The sequence below is a fragment of the Grammomys surdaster genome, unplaced genomic scaffold, assembly GCF_004785775.1.
Source record: "Grammomys surdaster isolate TR1022 unplaced genomic scaffold, NIH_TR_1.0 338, whole genome shotgun sequence".
NCBI classification, from domain to species: Eukaryota; Metazoa; Chordata; class Mammalia; order Rodentia; family Muridae; genus Grammomys; species Grammomys surdaster.
In genome coordinates, this window is record NW_021604757.1 from 2,557,296 (window position 1) to 2,572,041 (window position 14,746).

The window sequence follows — 14,746 nt, forward strand, 5'->3', positions numbered from 1 at the left end:
CCCCCCCCCCCCCCCATTGACTGCAGGAGCTCTGTCTCCTGGGCCCACTTCTTTTCTCTACCACACCTTATACTGGCTCTAAAGCCAGCTGCCAAGACCCATAGCAAGGATAGATGGAGGGCTGAGATCAGGTGCTGATCTCAGGTAGGCCTATCTTCCCAGGCTGTCCTCTCAGACTGCCCTTCCTCTTGCCCAATGCTCTGGGCTTTAGCCAGGCCCTCAGCAGGCAGACAGAGTATGTCATCCGGCAGTACTCATCCATGGCTCTAACTTGGGCCTCCATGACTGTTCTTTGGAGTGATCACCCTCAGCTGACTGGGGGCTTCCTGCCATTCCTCAAGTGTAGAAGAGGTGTGAGCACAGAAAGTTGATCCCAGTGGCCTGGGAAGGAGGAAAGATAGGTAAAAGATAGGTAGGTAAAAGTTGTTGGTGTCTGGATAGTGTGCATGGCCTAGTACACACCAAGGGTAGAGACCCAGGCCCCTGTTCTCTGCAGGAGTCAGTATGGGTCATCTCAAGCATAGAATTCCGAGTCTGGGGACAGTATGGTACTCTAGGTTCCTCTGCAGGAAGGCTTAAGGGGTTTGGGTACCTTACCCCATACTCCTATCTTTGGAATGGTGAGACAGAGCAGCTCGGTACCAGAAAGTTCTTAGCAATGTGTGCACATGGCATCTAACATCAACATTCTCTTAGCCGGACCGTCTTCCTGCATCTCCATGCTGAGGCAGTGACGCTCTGTGGGCAGGGCATGTCTTTCCAGTTCTCTGAAGCCTTCTCCCAGTGACCAAACCCAGGATTTGGGACTTTATCAGGACTCAGATCCTTCACAGAGAGCCCAAGTTTATTACTTTTACTTAATTGCACAGTATCCCAGGAGAGGAACTCAGCCTGTTCCATGTGGGGGCAAAAGGAAGGCCAGATGAGAGGGAAATGCCCCAGAGCCCTATAGTCCCAGGCAGAGTCTGGTTCCCAGATTACCTTTTGTTTCCATTTCTGGCAAGGCAGGTGAAGCCCTTTAGGCTCAGGTCTCTTGTTTCTGGTGCCTAGGCAGGTGAAGGCCCATCTCCTGGAAACTCCTGGGGTAGAGTTTAGGGAATGCTAGCTGGAAACAGTGTTTGTTCTCCAGTAACTGTGAGCCTGGGCTCCCCTGCTCTTCTTGGTACCTTCAAGCTCTTTACACAGAGGCCAGAGTTTCCTCATCCCTAGCACCTACATGTCCCTTCTTTGCTTATGGGGCCCATCTGGGCTTGAGCTTGGCCCAGCCCCTGACATTCCCAGTCTGTATACCCAACAGCCCCTGGCATGGAGACCTTCTTTAGGAAGCATTTCCAGCGAAAGGCACCAGGTCCCGGAGAGAGGCAGCGACGGTCCAGTGGCATGGGGCTGCCCACAGGCAAGGCTCGTCGCCGCTCCCCCGCAGGGCAGGCCTCCTCTTCACTGGCCCAGAGGCGCCGCTCCAGTGCACAGCTCCAAGGCTGTTTTCCCAGCTGTGGGGTGGGCACCAGAGGTGCCAGCCGCAGGCGCTCCAGCACTGCGCCCCCTACCTGCAATCCCCGCTTCATGGTAGACGTGATGCCTACCCTACAGCCTGCCACGGTTGGAGCCCAGCTTCTGGGTGCACCCCTGCTGTTGGCTGGGCTCATGAGCATGAAGGAGGAGGAGGAAGGGGCCCAGGAGGCAGATGAGACAACTGAGGCATCAAGCGATGCCAGGCCAGGTACCAGGACAAGGCCCTTCTCACACCAGGGCACCAGGCCATTGCTTCCCATACCCCGCTGCCTGCGCCGAGCCTCCTCCCACCTGCTCCCTGCTGATGTGGAGTGCGGCCATACTCTTTGGGGCCTGCATGGTCACTATCGTCGCCTCAGCCAGCGGAGGCCCTCAGGCCAGCACCTTGGTCTTGGGGGCCGAAGCCCAAGAGCCTCGGGCGCCGCAACAGGCCCCATGGTACCGGCCCGTGTGCGCCCACTGTCTCGCAGACGCCAGGTAGCTCTAAGGCGGAAGTCAGCTGGACCCCAGCCCTGGAGCACCCTGCTTATGTAGGTATAGCAGCAGTCAGCAGGGCGAGTGGTGCAGCCTCCGTGGGGTCTGGCTCAGAGTGAGGACTTTGAAGCGCTGCCTAGCCTGGGGGTAGATTACTTGGAAGCAGCTCTGGGTAGAGCTGGAAGAAGGGCTGCTACTTCTCCTTAAGAGCCTCAGGCACCTGAGCTTCTGTGGGTTTCTCTATCTTGTACTTGGTGAAGGTCACAGGAGGCAGTTTTTCTTGGTAGTGGGAAGGAAGTAGAGTCAGCAAGCACCCAGCTGGCTGGCCAGGCTGCAGCTGTCCTTCTTTCTGCAGGAAAGCCATCACCAAGTCGGGCCTCCAGCACCTGGCACCCCCTCCTCCCACGCCTGGGGCCCCTTGCGGTGAATCTGAGCGGCAGATCCAGAGCACTGTGGACTGGAGTGTGAGTATCAGTGTATTAGGCAGGGCAGGAAGCTCAAACACTGTTCAGTGCCAGTTCCTGCTGGGTTCTCATCCTCCTAAGCAACCAGGACCCAGGGCTTGTGAGCAACTGGTAGAGAAGCCCCATGTCTGAGCAGACTTCCAAGTGAGGAGAGCCGACTGGTGGCTATAGCAGGCTTGAGAGGTGGATGATGGGTAGAGTAGGGGTGGCAGGTAAGCGCTGAGCCTGCTCATCTCTTGGTCTAGGAGTCAGCAGCATATGGGGAGCACATCTGGTTTGAGACCAACGTGTCCGGTGACTTCTGCTATGTTGGGGAGCAGCACTGTGTAGCTAAGATGCTGGTGAGTGAGCTCAGTGGGACATGCTGCCCCCTGGTGGTGTAGTAGGGTCTAGACCCGCAAGGCAACTATTGCAGCCGTTGCTGGGTGCTGCTCCTACCTGGGTGTACTTGCTATGGGATGTTCCAGGGTGAGGGGAAGGGGGTTTCGTCTGATGACAGGTACTGGAACTGGAACCCCATACATAGAAAACATGCTATTTGGTCTCCCTGAGATGATATCTAGGATGGAGTTACCTGATATCTCAGTCCCCCCCCCACCTTCTGTCCTACAGCCAAAGTCAGCGCCCAGAAGGAAGTGTGCAGCCTGTAAGATCGTGGTGCATACCACATGCATTGCGCAGCTGGAAAAGGTGTGTGCGGCTACTCAGCCTTCTGTGCCCTTCCTTGGAATGCTGAAGTTCTCTTAATATGCACACTCATGTATCTCGATGCACATACATGTTACACAAGCTCAGTTTGCCAAGAATGACGGAGCAAGCGTAGTGACCAAGCATCTGAGACAGAGGCACACATTTGAACCCCGCCTCCCCATTGGTTAGCTATTGTACCCCATTTCCTAGAATGAGCATGGCCTAGAAGTGAGGTTCACTGAGTATTACCTAATGGCATGAATTAACAGGTGATGTCCAGCATGCCGTTTACCCTGTCCAGCCTAACTTCAGAAGAGGCCACTGAGCTGTGGATGCAGGAGTTGCCAGCGTGCGCAATGCTCTAGCTTCATCCCAGTTCTAGAAAAGGAAAACAAAACTATCAGACTTCCTGGCACCACAGTGCTCCTTACATGCTGCCTCTGTAAAAATCTTTCCCTGTGACCATTAAGTGAGGGTGGGGGGGTGGGAAGAGGGCTCAGGCGACAGGGAATAAGCCTGGCATGGGAGATAGGAGCTCCTGGGCCTGCAGAAATCAGGACATCATGTGACAGAGTCTTTAAAAGCAGAAATACTCTAAGCAAGGTTGGTTTGGGCCAACCTCTCTAGTCCTTGAATTGTACAGTGAGGCTTTCCGATGGCTCTTCTGAGACTGAAGCGGGCACTTTTGGGGAAAGAAAAGTGGAAGTGTATCACACACTGGGATAATGGGGAATGCCCGAAATCCCAGCATTTGGAAGGCAAGGTGATGGTGATCTCTTCCAGTTTAAAGCCAGTCTGGTTTATGTAGAGAGAATTCCAGGACAGCTAGAGCACCAATGCATATATTCTCATTCTCTCTCTCTCTCTCTCTCTCTCTCTCTCTCTCTCTCTCTCTCTCTCTCTCTCTCTGTGTGTGTGTGTCTGTGTCTGTGTCTGTGTGTGTCTGTGTGTGTCTGTGTGTGTGAGAGAGAGAGCGGAGGAGGGGGAGGGAGGGAGAGAGAGAATATGCAGCCCATCATGGATGGTGACTATGAACCTGGGTTTGCTCACTGCTAAGGGTCTCCAGGGGTCAGTCTGCACAGTCCGCAGGAAGGATTGGTCCTGCCTTCACTGAAGCTGGAGGGTGGGGAAGCAGAAAGATGAACAGAGTTCCCCCACTTATCACAGTGTACGTGGTGGACATGGACCCAACCCAGCCTCTCTGTCCATGTACCTTAAGTAAAAGAAGAGAAGATCTCTTTGACCAGTGGTCAGGAAGGCTTCTGAGAGGGGGTATCCATGTTCCAAGTAGCTCTTGGGGTGATTTGGGATTCTACTTGCCTGTGAGATTGACTCTAGGTGACCCTGTCCAAAAGAAGGCTCTGACATTTTGGTGGTCACTGCAATGTTTCACAGATCAATTTCCGCTGTAAGCCATCGTTCCGTGAATCAGGCTCCAGGAATGTCCGTGAGGTAAGTGTCCAGGACAACAAAAGCAGCAGAGAGGCCCAGGCTCCTAAGCATCCTCTGCAGTGCCCCAGGAGGGCCACCAGAGTGGGTCAGGGGTCACCCAAAGGGAAAGTCAGCTGTCCTGTCTGCAGATAGGTAGGGTTCCACATGTGTATTAAGGAATTAATATTCTCTCCAGACCACGGAGAAAAGTCTATAGTCCCTTTTATTTCATTACAAGGGACTGCAGAGGGCTTCTTGTTAACTGAGTTCAGGGCTGTACCTGTCCAACCCCTCCTCATTCCCATGACCTTTCTGTCTTCCTTCAGCCAACCTTCGTAAGACACCACTGGGTCCACAGGCGACGCCAGGATGGCAAGTGTCGGCACTGTGGGAAGGTAAGGACCCTGCCTAAGGGCACCAGCTACACACTACCCACTGGTCCTCTGTGTCAGTGTGGTCACTGACAATAGCTCTTTTGTGGAGTCTTGGGTTTACTGTCATTTGTTCAGTCCCCAAGCATCCTGGTTATGCCGTTGGACTTTGAGTTAAGCAAGGGCATGGACTGTTTTCTTCTGATTTAGGGTGCATGGCCTTTGAACTTGCAGGGACCCTTTGAGAGCCGTATGACCTTTCATCATTTCCGTAGCTACTCAGGGAGTGTCTGTGTCATGCCCTGAGCTTGGCAGCAGGCCCCTGCCTCCTAGGACAGTGGCTTGTGCGCTGCTCAGGACAATCCCTACCCAGCACTGGTGCTTGCCCACCTGCCACCTGCTTGTCTGTCTCCCTCAGTACGACAGGCTCTCAGGAATGCAAGGGCTCATTCCTCCATTTTTTTTTTCCCTGTGCCCTACACCTAGTAACCCTTGATAATGATTTCTAGACAGGGCGTGGGTATATCGGGACACTAAGTGGGCAACTTACTTAACTTACAGAACTTGAATGGGGCCTGTCTAGATCTGGGGCAGGAAGGAAGCCTGAGCTAGCAGATCTGCAGAAGACACACGTAGCGTTCTGCACTCTGCTGCAGTGCTCATGGGCTCCTAGCTAAGCTTCCCTGCCCTTGGGGCTTATGTTATTTTTTAAGATGTGCTTGGTTGGAGTCCCAAGAGATGGCTTAGAGGTTAAGAGCACTGACTGCTCTTCCAGAGGTCCTGAGTTCAATTCCCAGCAACCACATGTAGCTCACCACCATCTGTAATGGGATCTGACACCCTCTTCTGGTGTGTCTGAAGACAGTTACAGTGTACTAATAAATAAATACATCTTTTTTTTTTTTTTAAGAATGAGCTTGGTTTTCCTGGGTGAGGAACGGCTGCCGGCGGCAGCATACCTGGGCCTCAGGGCCACCCTGACCCTTAGCCACTCTGTCCTCCCTCAGGGCTTCCAGCAGAAGTTCACCTTCCACAGCAAGGAGATCGTCGCCATCAGCTGCTCCTGGTGCAAACAGGCAGTAAGCGGTCCCCATGAGCCTGTGCTGGGCATCTTTTGGGTCCCCAGACTTATCCAGACCCAGCTCAGCCTGGCCCACGGCTGTCTTTCAGTACCACAGCAAGGTGTCCTGCTTCATGCTGCAGCAGATTGAGGAGCCCTGCTCCCTAGGGGTGCATGCAGCTGTGGTCATCCCACCCACCTGGATCCTACGGGCCCGGAGGCCCCAGGTGAGGCCTTCCTTTACTCTTAGCACCTTCTCCATGGAACCTACCAGTACCCCTCGTCACTCACACCCCGAATTCCTTTGCAGAACACCCTCAAGGCCAGCAAGAAAAAAAAGAGAGCCTCCTTCAAGAGGAGGTCCAGCAAGAAAGGACCTGAGGTAGGACCTGGCCTGGAAGGGTTGGGACCAGGAACCGGGAGGGGAGTCTTCTCTGGCCTTTGGGCCATACTGCTAGTTTATCCTGGTTCTGGTTGGGCTCTTGGAGTCTGAGTATGTGGGAGATCAGCTTTCTAGTTTCTTGTGGACAGGCCATGAAAGGTCTGATACGTGAGGATTCTCACTTGTGGCAGGGGACACTGGGAAGGATATAAGATAGGACAGGAAAGCACATTAAAGGCTCTTTGTCTCCCAGGAAGGCCGCTGGAGACCCTTCATCATCAGGCCCACCCCGTCCCCCCTCATGAAGCCCCTGCTGGTGTTTGTGAACCCCAAGAGTGGAGGCAACCAGGTAAGCACAAGCGTTCTTCCTGCCCAGAGCCGTGAGTGAGAAAGTGGCTGGTGTTATACCCACCTGCCCGTGATTGTTTTCAGCAACAGTTTGGGGCTTTAGCCCCTACCTTGCTTTTCAGGGACCCTGAAAAGACCCTGTGCCGTGCCAGCCTTTACTGTATCTATCTCCCACAACTCTGTTCCCCTGCGTGCCTCTGATCCCTCATCCCCCTCCTCACTGTCCCTTGGCTGTTCCTGCAGGGTGCCAAGATCATCCAGTCTTTTCTGTGGTATCTGAATCCCCGACAAGTCTTTGATCTGAGCCAGGGAGGACCCAGGGAAGCGTGAGTGCTCCACCAGATCTTCTGGGGACAGGGAGGTTGCAAGGCTCTGACTGTGGCACGTGTCTCCTGACTCTGTTCCTGTCCTCCCCTGGCCCAGGCTGGAAATGTACCGCAAAGTACATAATTTGAGGATTCTGGCTTGTGGGGGTGATGGCACGGTGAGTTCTGAGAGCCGGACTCGGGCCTGATGCATCACTCCTCCATCTCAGGCCTGAGTGACCCACTTTGCTCTGCTTCCTCCAGGTTGGCTGGATTCTCTCCACCCTGGACCAGCTGCGCTTAAAACCACCGCCTCCTGTGGCCATCCTGCCCCTGGGCACTGGCAATGACCTGGCCCGAACTCTCAACTGGGGTGGCGTAAGTGCCCTTCAGAACAGGGTTGCCAGGGAGGGGAGGGAGAGGTATCCTTTGACCACAGGGAAAACTCAGTCTTAGTCTCCTCCCACCAGGGTTACACAGATGAGCCTGTGTCGAAGATCCTTTCCCATGTAGAGGAGGGGAATGTGGTACAGCTGGACCGTTGGGACCTCCGAGCAGAGCCCAACCCTGAGGCAGGGCCTGAGGAGAGAGATGATGGAGCCACTGACCGGGTATGTCAGCCAGGACTACAGCCAGGTCAGCAAGAGGGTGGTTCATGAGTCTGGAATTCTCAGGGACCTGGCTGGACTCTACACACCTACTACTTGGTTCTGGAAATGTGGCGAGTTTCTAGTTCTTCACCTTCCAGCCTCTTTCTATCCCAGGAGAATGGTACCCACTAAAAGCTGGTTTCTTCAGCCTCCTGGCACATGCCTAGTGAGGGTCTCCAGTGTGCTAAGCTCTGTTCTAAGCAGCGGCAATACTTGAGTCCCTATTCCTGAAGTTGATGCAGTATATGACACCCTGAGACACAGTATTGTAAGGATCCAGCAGGTCCTCTGAGGAGCTGCCGTCTCCCTTCCCAGCTGCAAAAGCAGGGTCTCCCAAGCAGTGCTGGTGGAACTTTGAAACACTATTTACTTGACACAAAGGCCTCTAAAAGTAGTTGACTGAGCAAGGGCAGTGGGTGCTAATCTTGGCCTGGGAAAGAGTTGACACTTGTGAGTCACCTCTGTCATTTCTACACCTTGACATTCTTCTAGCTGCCCCTGGATGTCTTCAACAACTACTTCAGTCTGGGCTTTGATGCCCACGTCACCCTGGAGTTTCATGAGTCTCGAGGTTAGCATCCTCCTGCTGAAGGGGCCTCGGGAGGCCAGGGCAGGCGTGGAAGGTTCAGACGTGTCCTTTAGGAGATACTCCTTAAGGGAGACGTTGCTCCCTTAGTCTCTCCCCACAACCTGGGAAGCAGCAGCAGGTTAACTGACGTCACCACCCCTTGTCTCTACCCAGAAGCCAACCCAGAGAAGTTCAACAGCCGCTTTCGGAATAAGATGTTCTATGCTGGGGTGAGTCTGGGGCCAGCCAGCCCTCAGCCTCTGTACAGGTCACAGGAGCCCTATGACACTGTGGTGAAGGAAGGCCCCTGATGATGACACACCCTCTATCTTCCTCAGACGGCCTTCTCTGACTTCCTGATGGGCAGCTCCAAGGATTTAGCCAAGCACATCCGAGTAGTGGTAAGGAGTGTCAGTTGACACCCATTGAAGGACCCAGGAGGAGGGAAGTCACCTGGGTACCTGTGTTCCCAACACTCCCTGTTCCTGTGTGCAGTGTGATGGAATAGACCTAACCCCCAAGATTCAGGACCTGAAACCGCAGTGCATCGTCTTTCTGAATATCCCCAGGTGAGGACGTCGGCTCCTGTGGGCCCGTGTCCTACCCTGCTGCCTCCACACCACAGCCCATCCATTGCCTTCCTTTAGGTACTGTGCAGGCACCATGCCCTGGGGCCACCCTGGAGAGCATCATGACTTCGAGCCCCAGAGGCATGATGATGGGTACCTCGAAGTCATCGGCTTCACCATGACGTCCTTGGTGAGTGGTCCGAGTCCTAGGTTGTCTCTACCCTTCTCTTCCCTGGCCAGAGCAGAGCAGTCACCTCCGCTCTTTTCTCTGGTCAAAGGGTCCATGTCCTCTGATCTATAGTTGGATAGTGACTTTTGCCCTCCCTCCCTCTGCTGTAGGGGAGGGCACTTTTACTTCCTATCTGATGAGGGAGTCTTTGATACTTTTGCCTTGTCTGTCCATACTGTATTTTGTCTGGGGTTCCCTCTTGTGTTTGTCCCCTCACCAGAGCATGTATGGAAAGAACAGAGCTTGGCCTGCCCACCCCTGACCTGAGCATCCTGTGCCCACAGGCAGCACTGCAGGTGGGTGGGCACGGCGAGCGGCTGACTCAGTGCCGAGAAGTGCTGCTCACCACTGCCAAGGCCATCCCTGTGCAGGTGGATGGTGAGCCCTGCAAGCTTTCAGCATCGCGGATTCGAATTGCCCTGCGCAACCAGGCCACTATGGTGCAGAAGGCCAAGCGCCGGAGCACTGCCCCACTGCACAGCGAGTAGGTCCCATTTAGCCACCGTGACTTGCAAAGGAGAACTCACAGTCTGGTTATACAGCTCAGCCCTTGTTTAGCATGTATGAGGCCTTAGGTTGCTCTGGCATCCAAAGAAAGGGCTTTGGGAGGGAAGCAGGATGCCTCCTCAGTATCCTAGGCAGGGTCCATGCCGAGTCCCTGTCTCTGGCCCCGCCCTGCAGTCAGCAGCCGGTTCCCGAGCAGCTGCGGATCCAAGTGAGCCGGGTCAGCATGCACGACTACGAGGCTCTGCATTACGACAAGGAGCAGCTCAAGGAGGCCTGTGAGTGGCTGCAGGGCTGCGGCAGGGAGGGGTGAGCAGCTGCTGGGCTGCCTGGGATGTGCAGACATGCAGCAGGGACATGCAGCCAGCTGCTGAAGGGTCTCTCTGTCCCCCAGCTGTGCCTCTGGGCACTGTGGTGGTCCCCGGAGACAGTGACCTGGAGCTCTGTCGTGCCCACATTGAGAGACTCCAGCAGGTAAATATGGGGGGGGGGGCGGGCGCAGGAGTCTCCAGCCCGGCTGGGACCCACCCTGACCTGTGCTTCTGTCTCAACAGGAGCCCGATGGGGCTGGAGCCAAGTCCCCAATGTGCCACCAACTGTCCTCTAAGTGGTGTTTCCTGGACGGTGAGTCTGCCATGAAGGGTCCTTTCTAGGCTTCCTAGTCTGTCCTGCCTGTCCTCCTTGGGGGAACCTGGGTTAAATAACAGAAGACTTGGGCTGGGCTAAGGACAGATGTCATACTCAGCCAGCCGTCTCTTCTGCAGCCACCACTGCCAGCCGCTTCTACAGGATCGACAGGGCCCAGGTAAGCCCTGCAGGCCTTCTCCATCCACAAGCCGTTTCTGTACCCGACACACTCACACCTCTGTAGGCAAGCCTTGGGGTTGGTGGCACAAGCCCAGCATGCTCACCGCAGCCTTATGGCTGTAATATACTCACATGCCTGTGGCTGTGGATCACATGGCCCCACCCTCCAGGAATGCACAGGGATGGCGCCAACAGAAAAAGCTGGCATGCCAGAAAAGGCTTTCTAGGTGGGTGGAAGGGAGGGCCTGGAAGCACACTGCTATCCAGGGAAACAGAAGAAAATAGCCAGGGCTAGACCACCTGGCTCGACAGTGGGAGGTAGTTGTTGGGCTGGTGAGTGCCACACATGGAGGTCAGGGACCACTGAAGCCATAATGGAAACGAGGGGGTGGGAAGAGGGGTGACTCCCCCCCTGCTGCCTTCCCTGATGTTCTTGGTCCTGAGAGAGGCTTTTTTTAGGTCTGCTGTCTTACTTCTGGCCCCTAAACCCCACCCCCATCACTGGAGACTAAAGGGCCATGTGCCTGGCACTGACTTTCAGTTCTAACCCCCTCCTCCTACAGGAACACCTCAACTATGTGACGGAGATCGCCCAGGACGAGATTTATATCCTAGACCCAGAGCTTCTGGGTGCATCAGCCCGGCCTGACCTCCCTACCCCTACCTCCCCGCTCCCTGCCTCCCCCTGCTCCCCTACACCCGGGTGAGTCCCAGAGCCCCCCCCCCCCAACCACTTCTCCCTTGGCTTTAAATCCTGTCTGCTGGCTGCAGGCATGGAATTTCTGCCAGCAGGAGCACTTAGGAGCACAGGACTCTGTCCCACTACTGTCATGCCCCCCACCATCGGAAGCACGTCCCCCATCTGCATTCTGCTGCCTCCAGGCCTGAAAGTGCAAGTCCAAACAGGCCACACCCCTCTTTCTCAGAAGCTCTTCCACTCTGGGACTCCTGGCCTCTGAGCTCAGCATTTTTCCCTGTCCGTCACCACAGTGCCTCAGCCCAGCTTCCTTGGGAATCCCAGGCCATCTTCTGAACTTTTTCCCTACTGTCTCAGACACTCCCCACCCCCATTTTAGCTTGGCTTTTCCCTTTCAGAGGGATCTTTTCCAGGAATGTCACCTGAAGGTTGGAAACTGTCCACTGCTGCTTGGTCACACTACCCTGTTGTTCTGTTTAATAATACTTCCAAATTCCTTATTTATTGGTTGGCTTGTGTCTGAGCTAGGATATGAGCCCCATGTAGCCAAGGTAGAAGCCAGATAGATGAGTATCTGGCTCCCTGCTTGTACCCCACAGTGTGCGATACACAGTAGGCACTCATTGAGAAAATGAAGACCACCATGGTTGGTACCAGGGAAGGAGGCCAGCTGGGCTGTGCTGCGTCACACCTCACCCTGTTCTGTTTGCAGGTCACTGCAGGGGGACACTGCACTGGCTCAAGGTGAGGCCTCCTCCCCTAAAGCCCTGCCACTTTCCCAGGTCATATGTGTGAGGCTCAGTGGGGGTCAGGGTTCACGTATAGCTGACAAGAATAGCCATTGAGTCCCATGTGATCACTCTCTTGTACAAGCCTGGCCTTTGGCATACACGTCCCATATTGTTCACAAATCAACCCTTGCTCAGCCTCTGACCTCAGGGTTGATGGACAGATATTCTGTGCAGGTGAAGAGCTGATTGAAGCGGCCAAGAGGAATGACTTCTGCAAGGTACTAACTAGTCAGAGCCGGGCCTTGACCCTGGAGGCCCTCACCCTGGGAGGGATTGGGCCCTTGTCATCTGTCATCAGCTGGTCCTCTATGGCATAGAGGCTGTCTAGGTGGCTTCCAACTAGGAGCTGCTTCATCCAGTTTTTCTGTCCTCTGTCCCTTGTACTTGGAAGGGGGTCAGTCTTAAAGGAACTACAGGCTGGTTTGGTTGGCTGTGCATTTGGGGGGAGTTCCTCATCCATAGGATGACAAAAGACTTGTGCCTCTAGTAACACTCCAAAGACACCCTCAGAAGCCAGGGGTGGTGTCGCACACCTTTAATCCAGCACCCAGAAGGCAGAAGCAGTAGGATCTCTGAGTTTGAGGCCAACCTTGTCTACATAGTTCAGGACACCCAAGACTACATAGAAGAAGTGCCTAGGGACGGGACTTGGGTGAGGCTGTGTTGGGTCCGCACCTGTGATGGTGGGAGATCCAGCCCGGCCCTGACCTGCCCATTGTCCTCAGCTCCAGGAGCTACACCGAGCAGGGGGTGACCTCATGCACCGTGACCGGCAGAGCCGCACACTCTTGCACCACGCAGTCAGCACTGGCAGTAAGGATGTGGTCCGCTATCTGCTGGACCATGGTGAGCTGCGTTGCTGGGGCTGGGTGGGAGAAAGGGGGTGCCAGGCTCTTAGCACCCCTTCCTTTATTTGCAGCACCACCAGAGATCCTTGATGCTGTGGAGGAAAAGTGAGTATCTGAGACACAGGCCCCTGGTTCACCTGAAAAAACCACCTTCCTTCAGGCTTAACCATTCGGTCAGCCAGAGCCCAAGAACTCTTTCTGGTCAGAATGGCCAGCATGGAGTACACTTCCCCCTCGTGCCAAACTCCTGCCCTTTCTAATGGCTGTTGGGAGACTGCTGGGCAGGCCTAGAGGACTATAACCAGCCCCTGTTCTCCAGTGGGGAGACCTGTCTACACCAGGCAGCTGCCCTGGGTCAGCGCACCATCTGCCACTACATTGTCGAAGCCGGGGCCTCCCTCATGAAGACAGATCAGCAGGTGAGTTGCCTTGCAGAGCACAAGCCCACTCTTTCCCAGACTTGGGGGCAGGGCTAGGAAATTTTCAGCTCTTTGAGCCAACACAGTCCAGGCCTGGAGAAACCTGAGCCAGCTGGGGGAAACCTTGTGACCTCTGAGGACACCCTCCCCCACCCACCCACCCCCACCCCCGCTGGGTAGAAGAGCCCCTGCCCTTTCCTAAGGCCTTGGGGGCCCTTCCACCATTCTCCAGGGTGACACTCCCCGGCAGCGAGCTGAGAAGGCTCAAGACACAGAACTAGCTGCCTACCTGGAGAACAGACAGCATTACCAGATGATCCAGCGAGAGGACCAGGAGACAGCTGTGTAGTTAAGGGGACCATGGATCGATGAGGGACACGACCGGGGGACTGGAGCTCTCCTTGCCCATCTCACTGCACATTCCTGTCAGATGGCTCTGGGGGGACCCTGCCACAGGGAAGGAGCCCCGTGCCACCCCCTGAGAAGCCGTTCAGATCTAGGGCTGGACTCTAAGGAGCTGGACTCTTACCTGTCCCTGGTCTCATGGGGAACAGGAAACAGGCTGGGCTGGCTGGGTCCCTTCCTTCAGGGCAGCCTCCCCCTCGCCACAGCAGATGGAAGGCTGGACAGAGCTCAGCATCGGAAGTCAGGGAGGTCTGCTCTCTGCAGGACTTTCGAAAGCCATCTGATCCTTGGGCTCTCTGGAGGGTTCTGGTGCCTAGCCCTCCTCTCTGACCCACCCACCCTGGGCATCCCAGAAACTCAAGAGCCTGCTGTATTCACCTGCCCGCTGCCCTGCTTGGCACCTACCCTGGTGATCCTCATGTCATTTCATTTCTGACTGTATGGCCTGGGGTGGGGGGTGGGGCTCCCACGGTGACTTGTTTACAGCTGGGTGTGACTCAGTAAAGTGAATTTTTTTTCCTTTCTTGTTTTCTTTTTTTTTTCTTGTTGTGGGGGACTCTCATGAAGCAAAGGCGTGTGCTGGGTAAATCCTTGGAGTGGTGGAATGGCCACCATCTCAAACCACATAGGGAGTCCTTAACAGAGATGGATCTGCCCTGCTCCTGACCTCTGCCCGGGGGCTTAGGCTCACAGGGCCAGGGGCGGAGCTGATTTCCTCTGCTTCCCGCTCCCGCTGGGATGATAACAATGAAAGTAAGAGAGGTGGGGCGGGGCCAGGCGTGGGTTCTTTGGTCCATTGGCCCTGTGCCCTGGAGCAGTCCCCTCCCCCTGGTTTGTACTGGGGGATCTGGTTGAGGTGAGCCTGAGGCACCAGGGTCAGGGGTGGGCGGTTATCACCTACGGCGAAGCCTGGTCTGGAACTTCTCAGACAACTCTTGTCAGCGACAAGATTTACCAAAATCAGTTCTATATGCTCCCCATCCCCCCAACGCCCTTCCCTCCGCCTTCAAACCAGCACTAGAAAAAGGCTCTGGAGCCTTGCTCACCCGGAGCCATCTAAGGTCCCGGGTACCCAGCTCCCGGACACATCAGAGACTCTTCTTGCACTTTGAGTGAACTGATCACAAACTAGCCGGAGGTGAACCCGGCCTCGAAGGGATAGTTCGTGGGTGCGGTAGCCGCCCAGGGCCTGTGACACCAGGACATACACCGGGGCTAGCGG

At 55.3% G+C, this 14,746-nt stretch overlaps 1 protein-coding gene across 3 annotated transcripts in view; it reads left to right on the top strand.

The window, feature by feature from the left end:
• Positions 1-14,047, top strand: part of Dgkz (diacylglycerol kinase zeta) — a 31,613-nt gene extending 17,566 nt beyond the window's left edge. For 2 of the 3 annotated variants that reach the window (XM_028778549.1, XM_028778550.1), the window contains exons 2-31: positions 2,342-2,450; positions 2,696-2,791; positions 3,063-3,140; positions 4,536-4,592; positions 4,898-4,966; positions 5,950-6,021; positions 6,113-6,229; positions 6,313-6,384; positions 6,638-6,733; positions 6,976-7,058; positions 7,156-7,216; positions 7,302-7,415; positions 7,508-7,648; positions 8,180-8,258; positions 8,430-8,485; positions 8,594-8,656; positions 8,751-8,824; positions 8,903-9,014; positions 9,338-9,537; positions 9,735-9,835; positions 9,952-10,031; positions 10,112-10,181; positions 10,322-10,362; positions 10,928-11,067; positions 11,774-11,805; positions 12,027-12,070; positions 12,578-12,698; positions 12,772-12,805; positions 13,020-13,119; positions 13,352-14,047. In XM_028778549.1, the coding sequence (XP_028634382.1) occupies positions 2,342-2,450; positions 2,696-2,791; positions 3,063-3,140; positions 4,536-4,592; positions 4,898-4,966; positions 5,950-6,021; positions 6,113-6,229; positions 6,313-6,384; positions 6,638-6,733; positions 6,976-7,058; positions 7,156-7,216; positions 7,302-7,415; positions 7,508-7,648; positions 8,180-8,258; positions 8,430-8,485; positions 8,594-8,656; positions 8,751-8,824; positions 8,903-9,014; positions 9,338-9,537; positions 9,735-9,835; positions 9,952-10,031; positions 10,112-10,181; positions 10,322-10,362; positions 10,928-11,067; positions 11,774-11,805; positions 12,027-12,070; positions 12,578-12,698; positions 12,772-12,805; positions 13,020-13,119; positions 13,352-13,468 (2,629 nt within the window). In that variant the 3' untranslated portion in view covers positions 13,469-14,047. Of the gene's footprint in view, positions 1-938; positions 2,043-2,341; positions 2,451-2,695; positions 2,792-3,062; positions 3,141-4,535; positions 4,593-4,897; positions 4,967-5,949; positions 6,022-6,112; positions 6,230-6,312; positions 6,385-6,637; positions 6,734-6,975; positions 7,059-7,155; positions 7,217-7,301; positions 7,416-7,507; positions 7,649-8,179; positions 8,259-8,429; positions 8,486-8,593; positions 8,657-8,750; positions 8,825-8,902; positions 9,015-9,337; positions 9,538-9,734; positions 9,836-9,951; positions 10,032-10,111; positions 10,182-10,321; positions 10,363-10,927; positions 11,068-11,773; positions 11,806-12,026; positions 12,071-12,577; positions 12,699-12,771; positions 12,806-13,019; positions 13,120-13,351 lie in introns of those variants that run through there. The other variant, XM_028778548.1, reaches the window with a different exon arrangement.
• Positions 14,048-14,746: the final 699 nt, after the last annotated feature.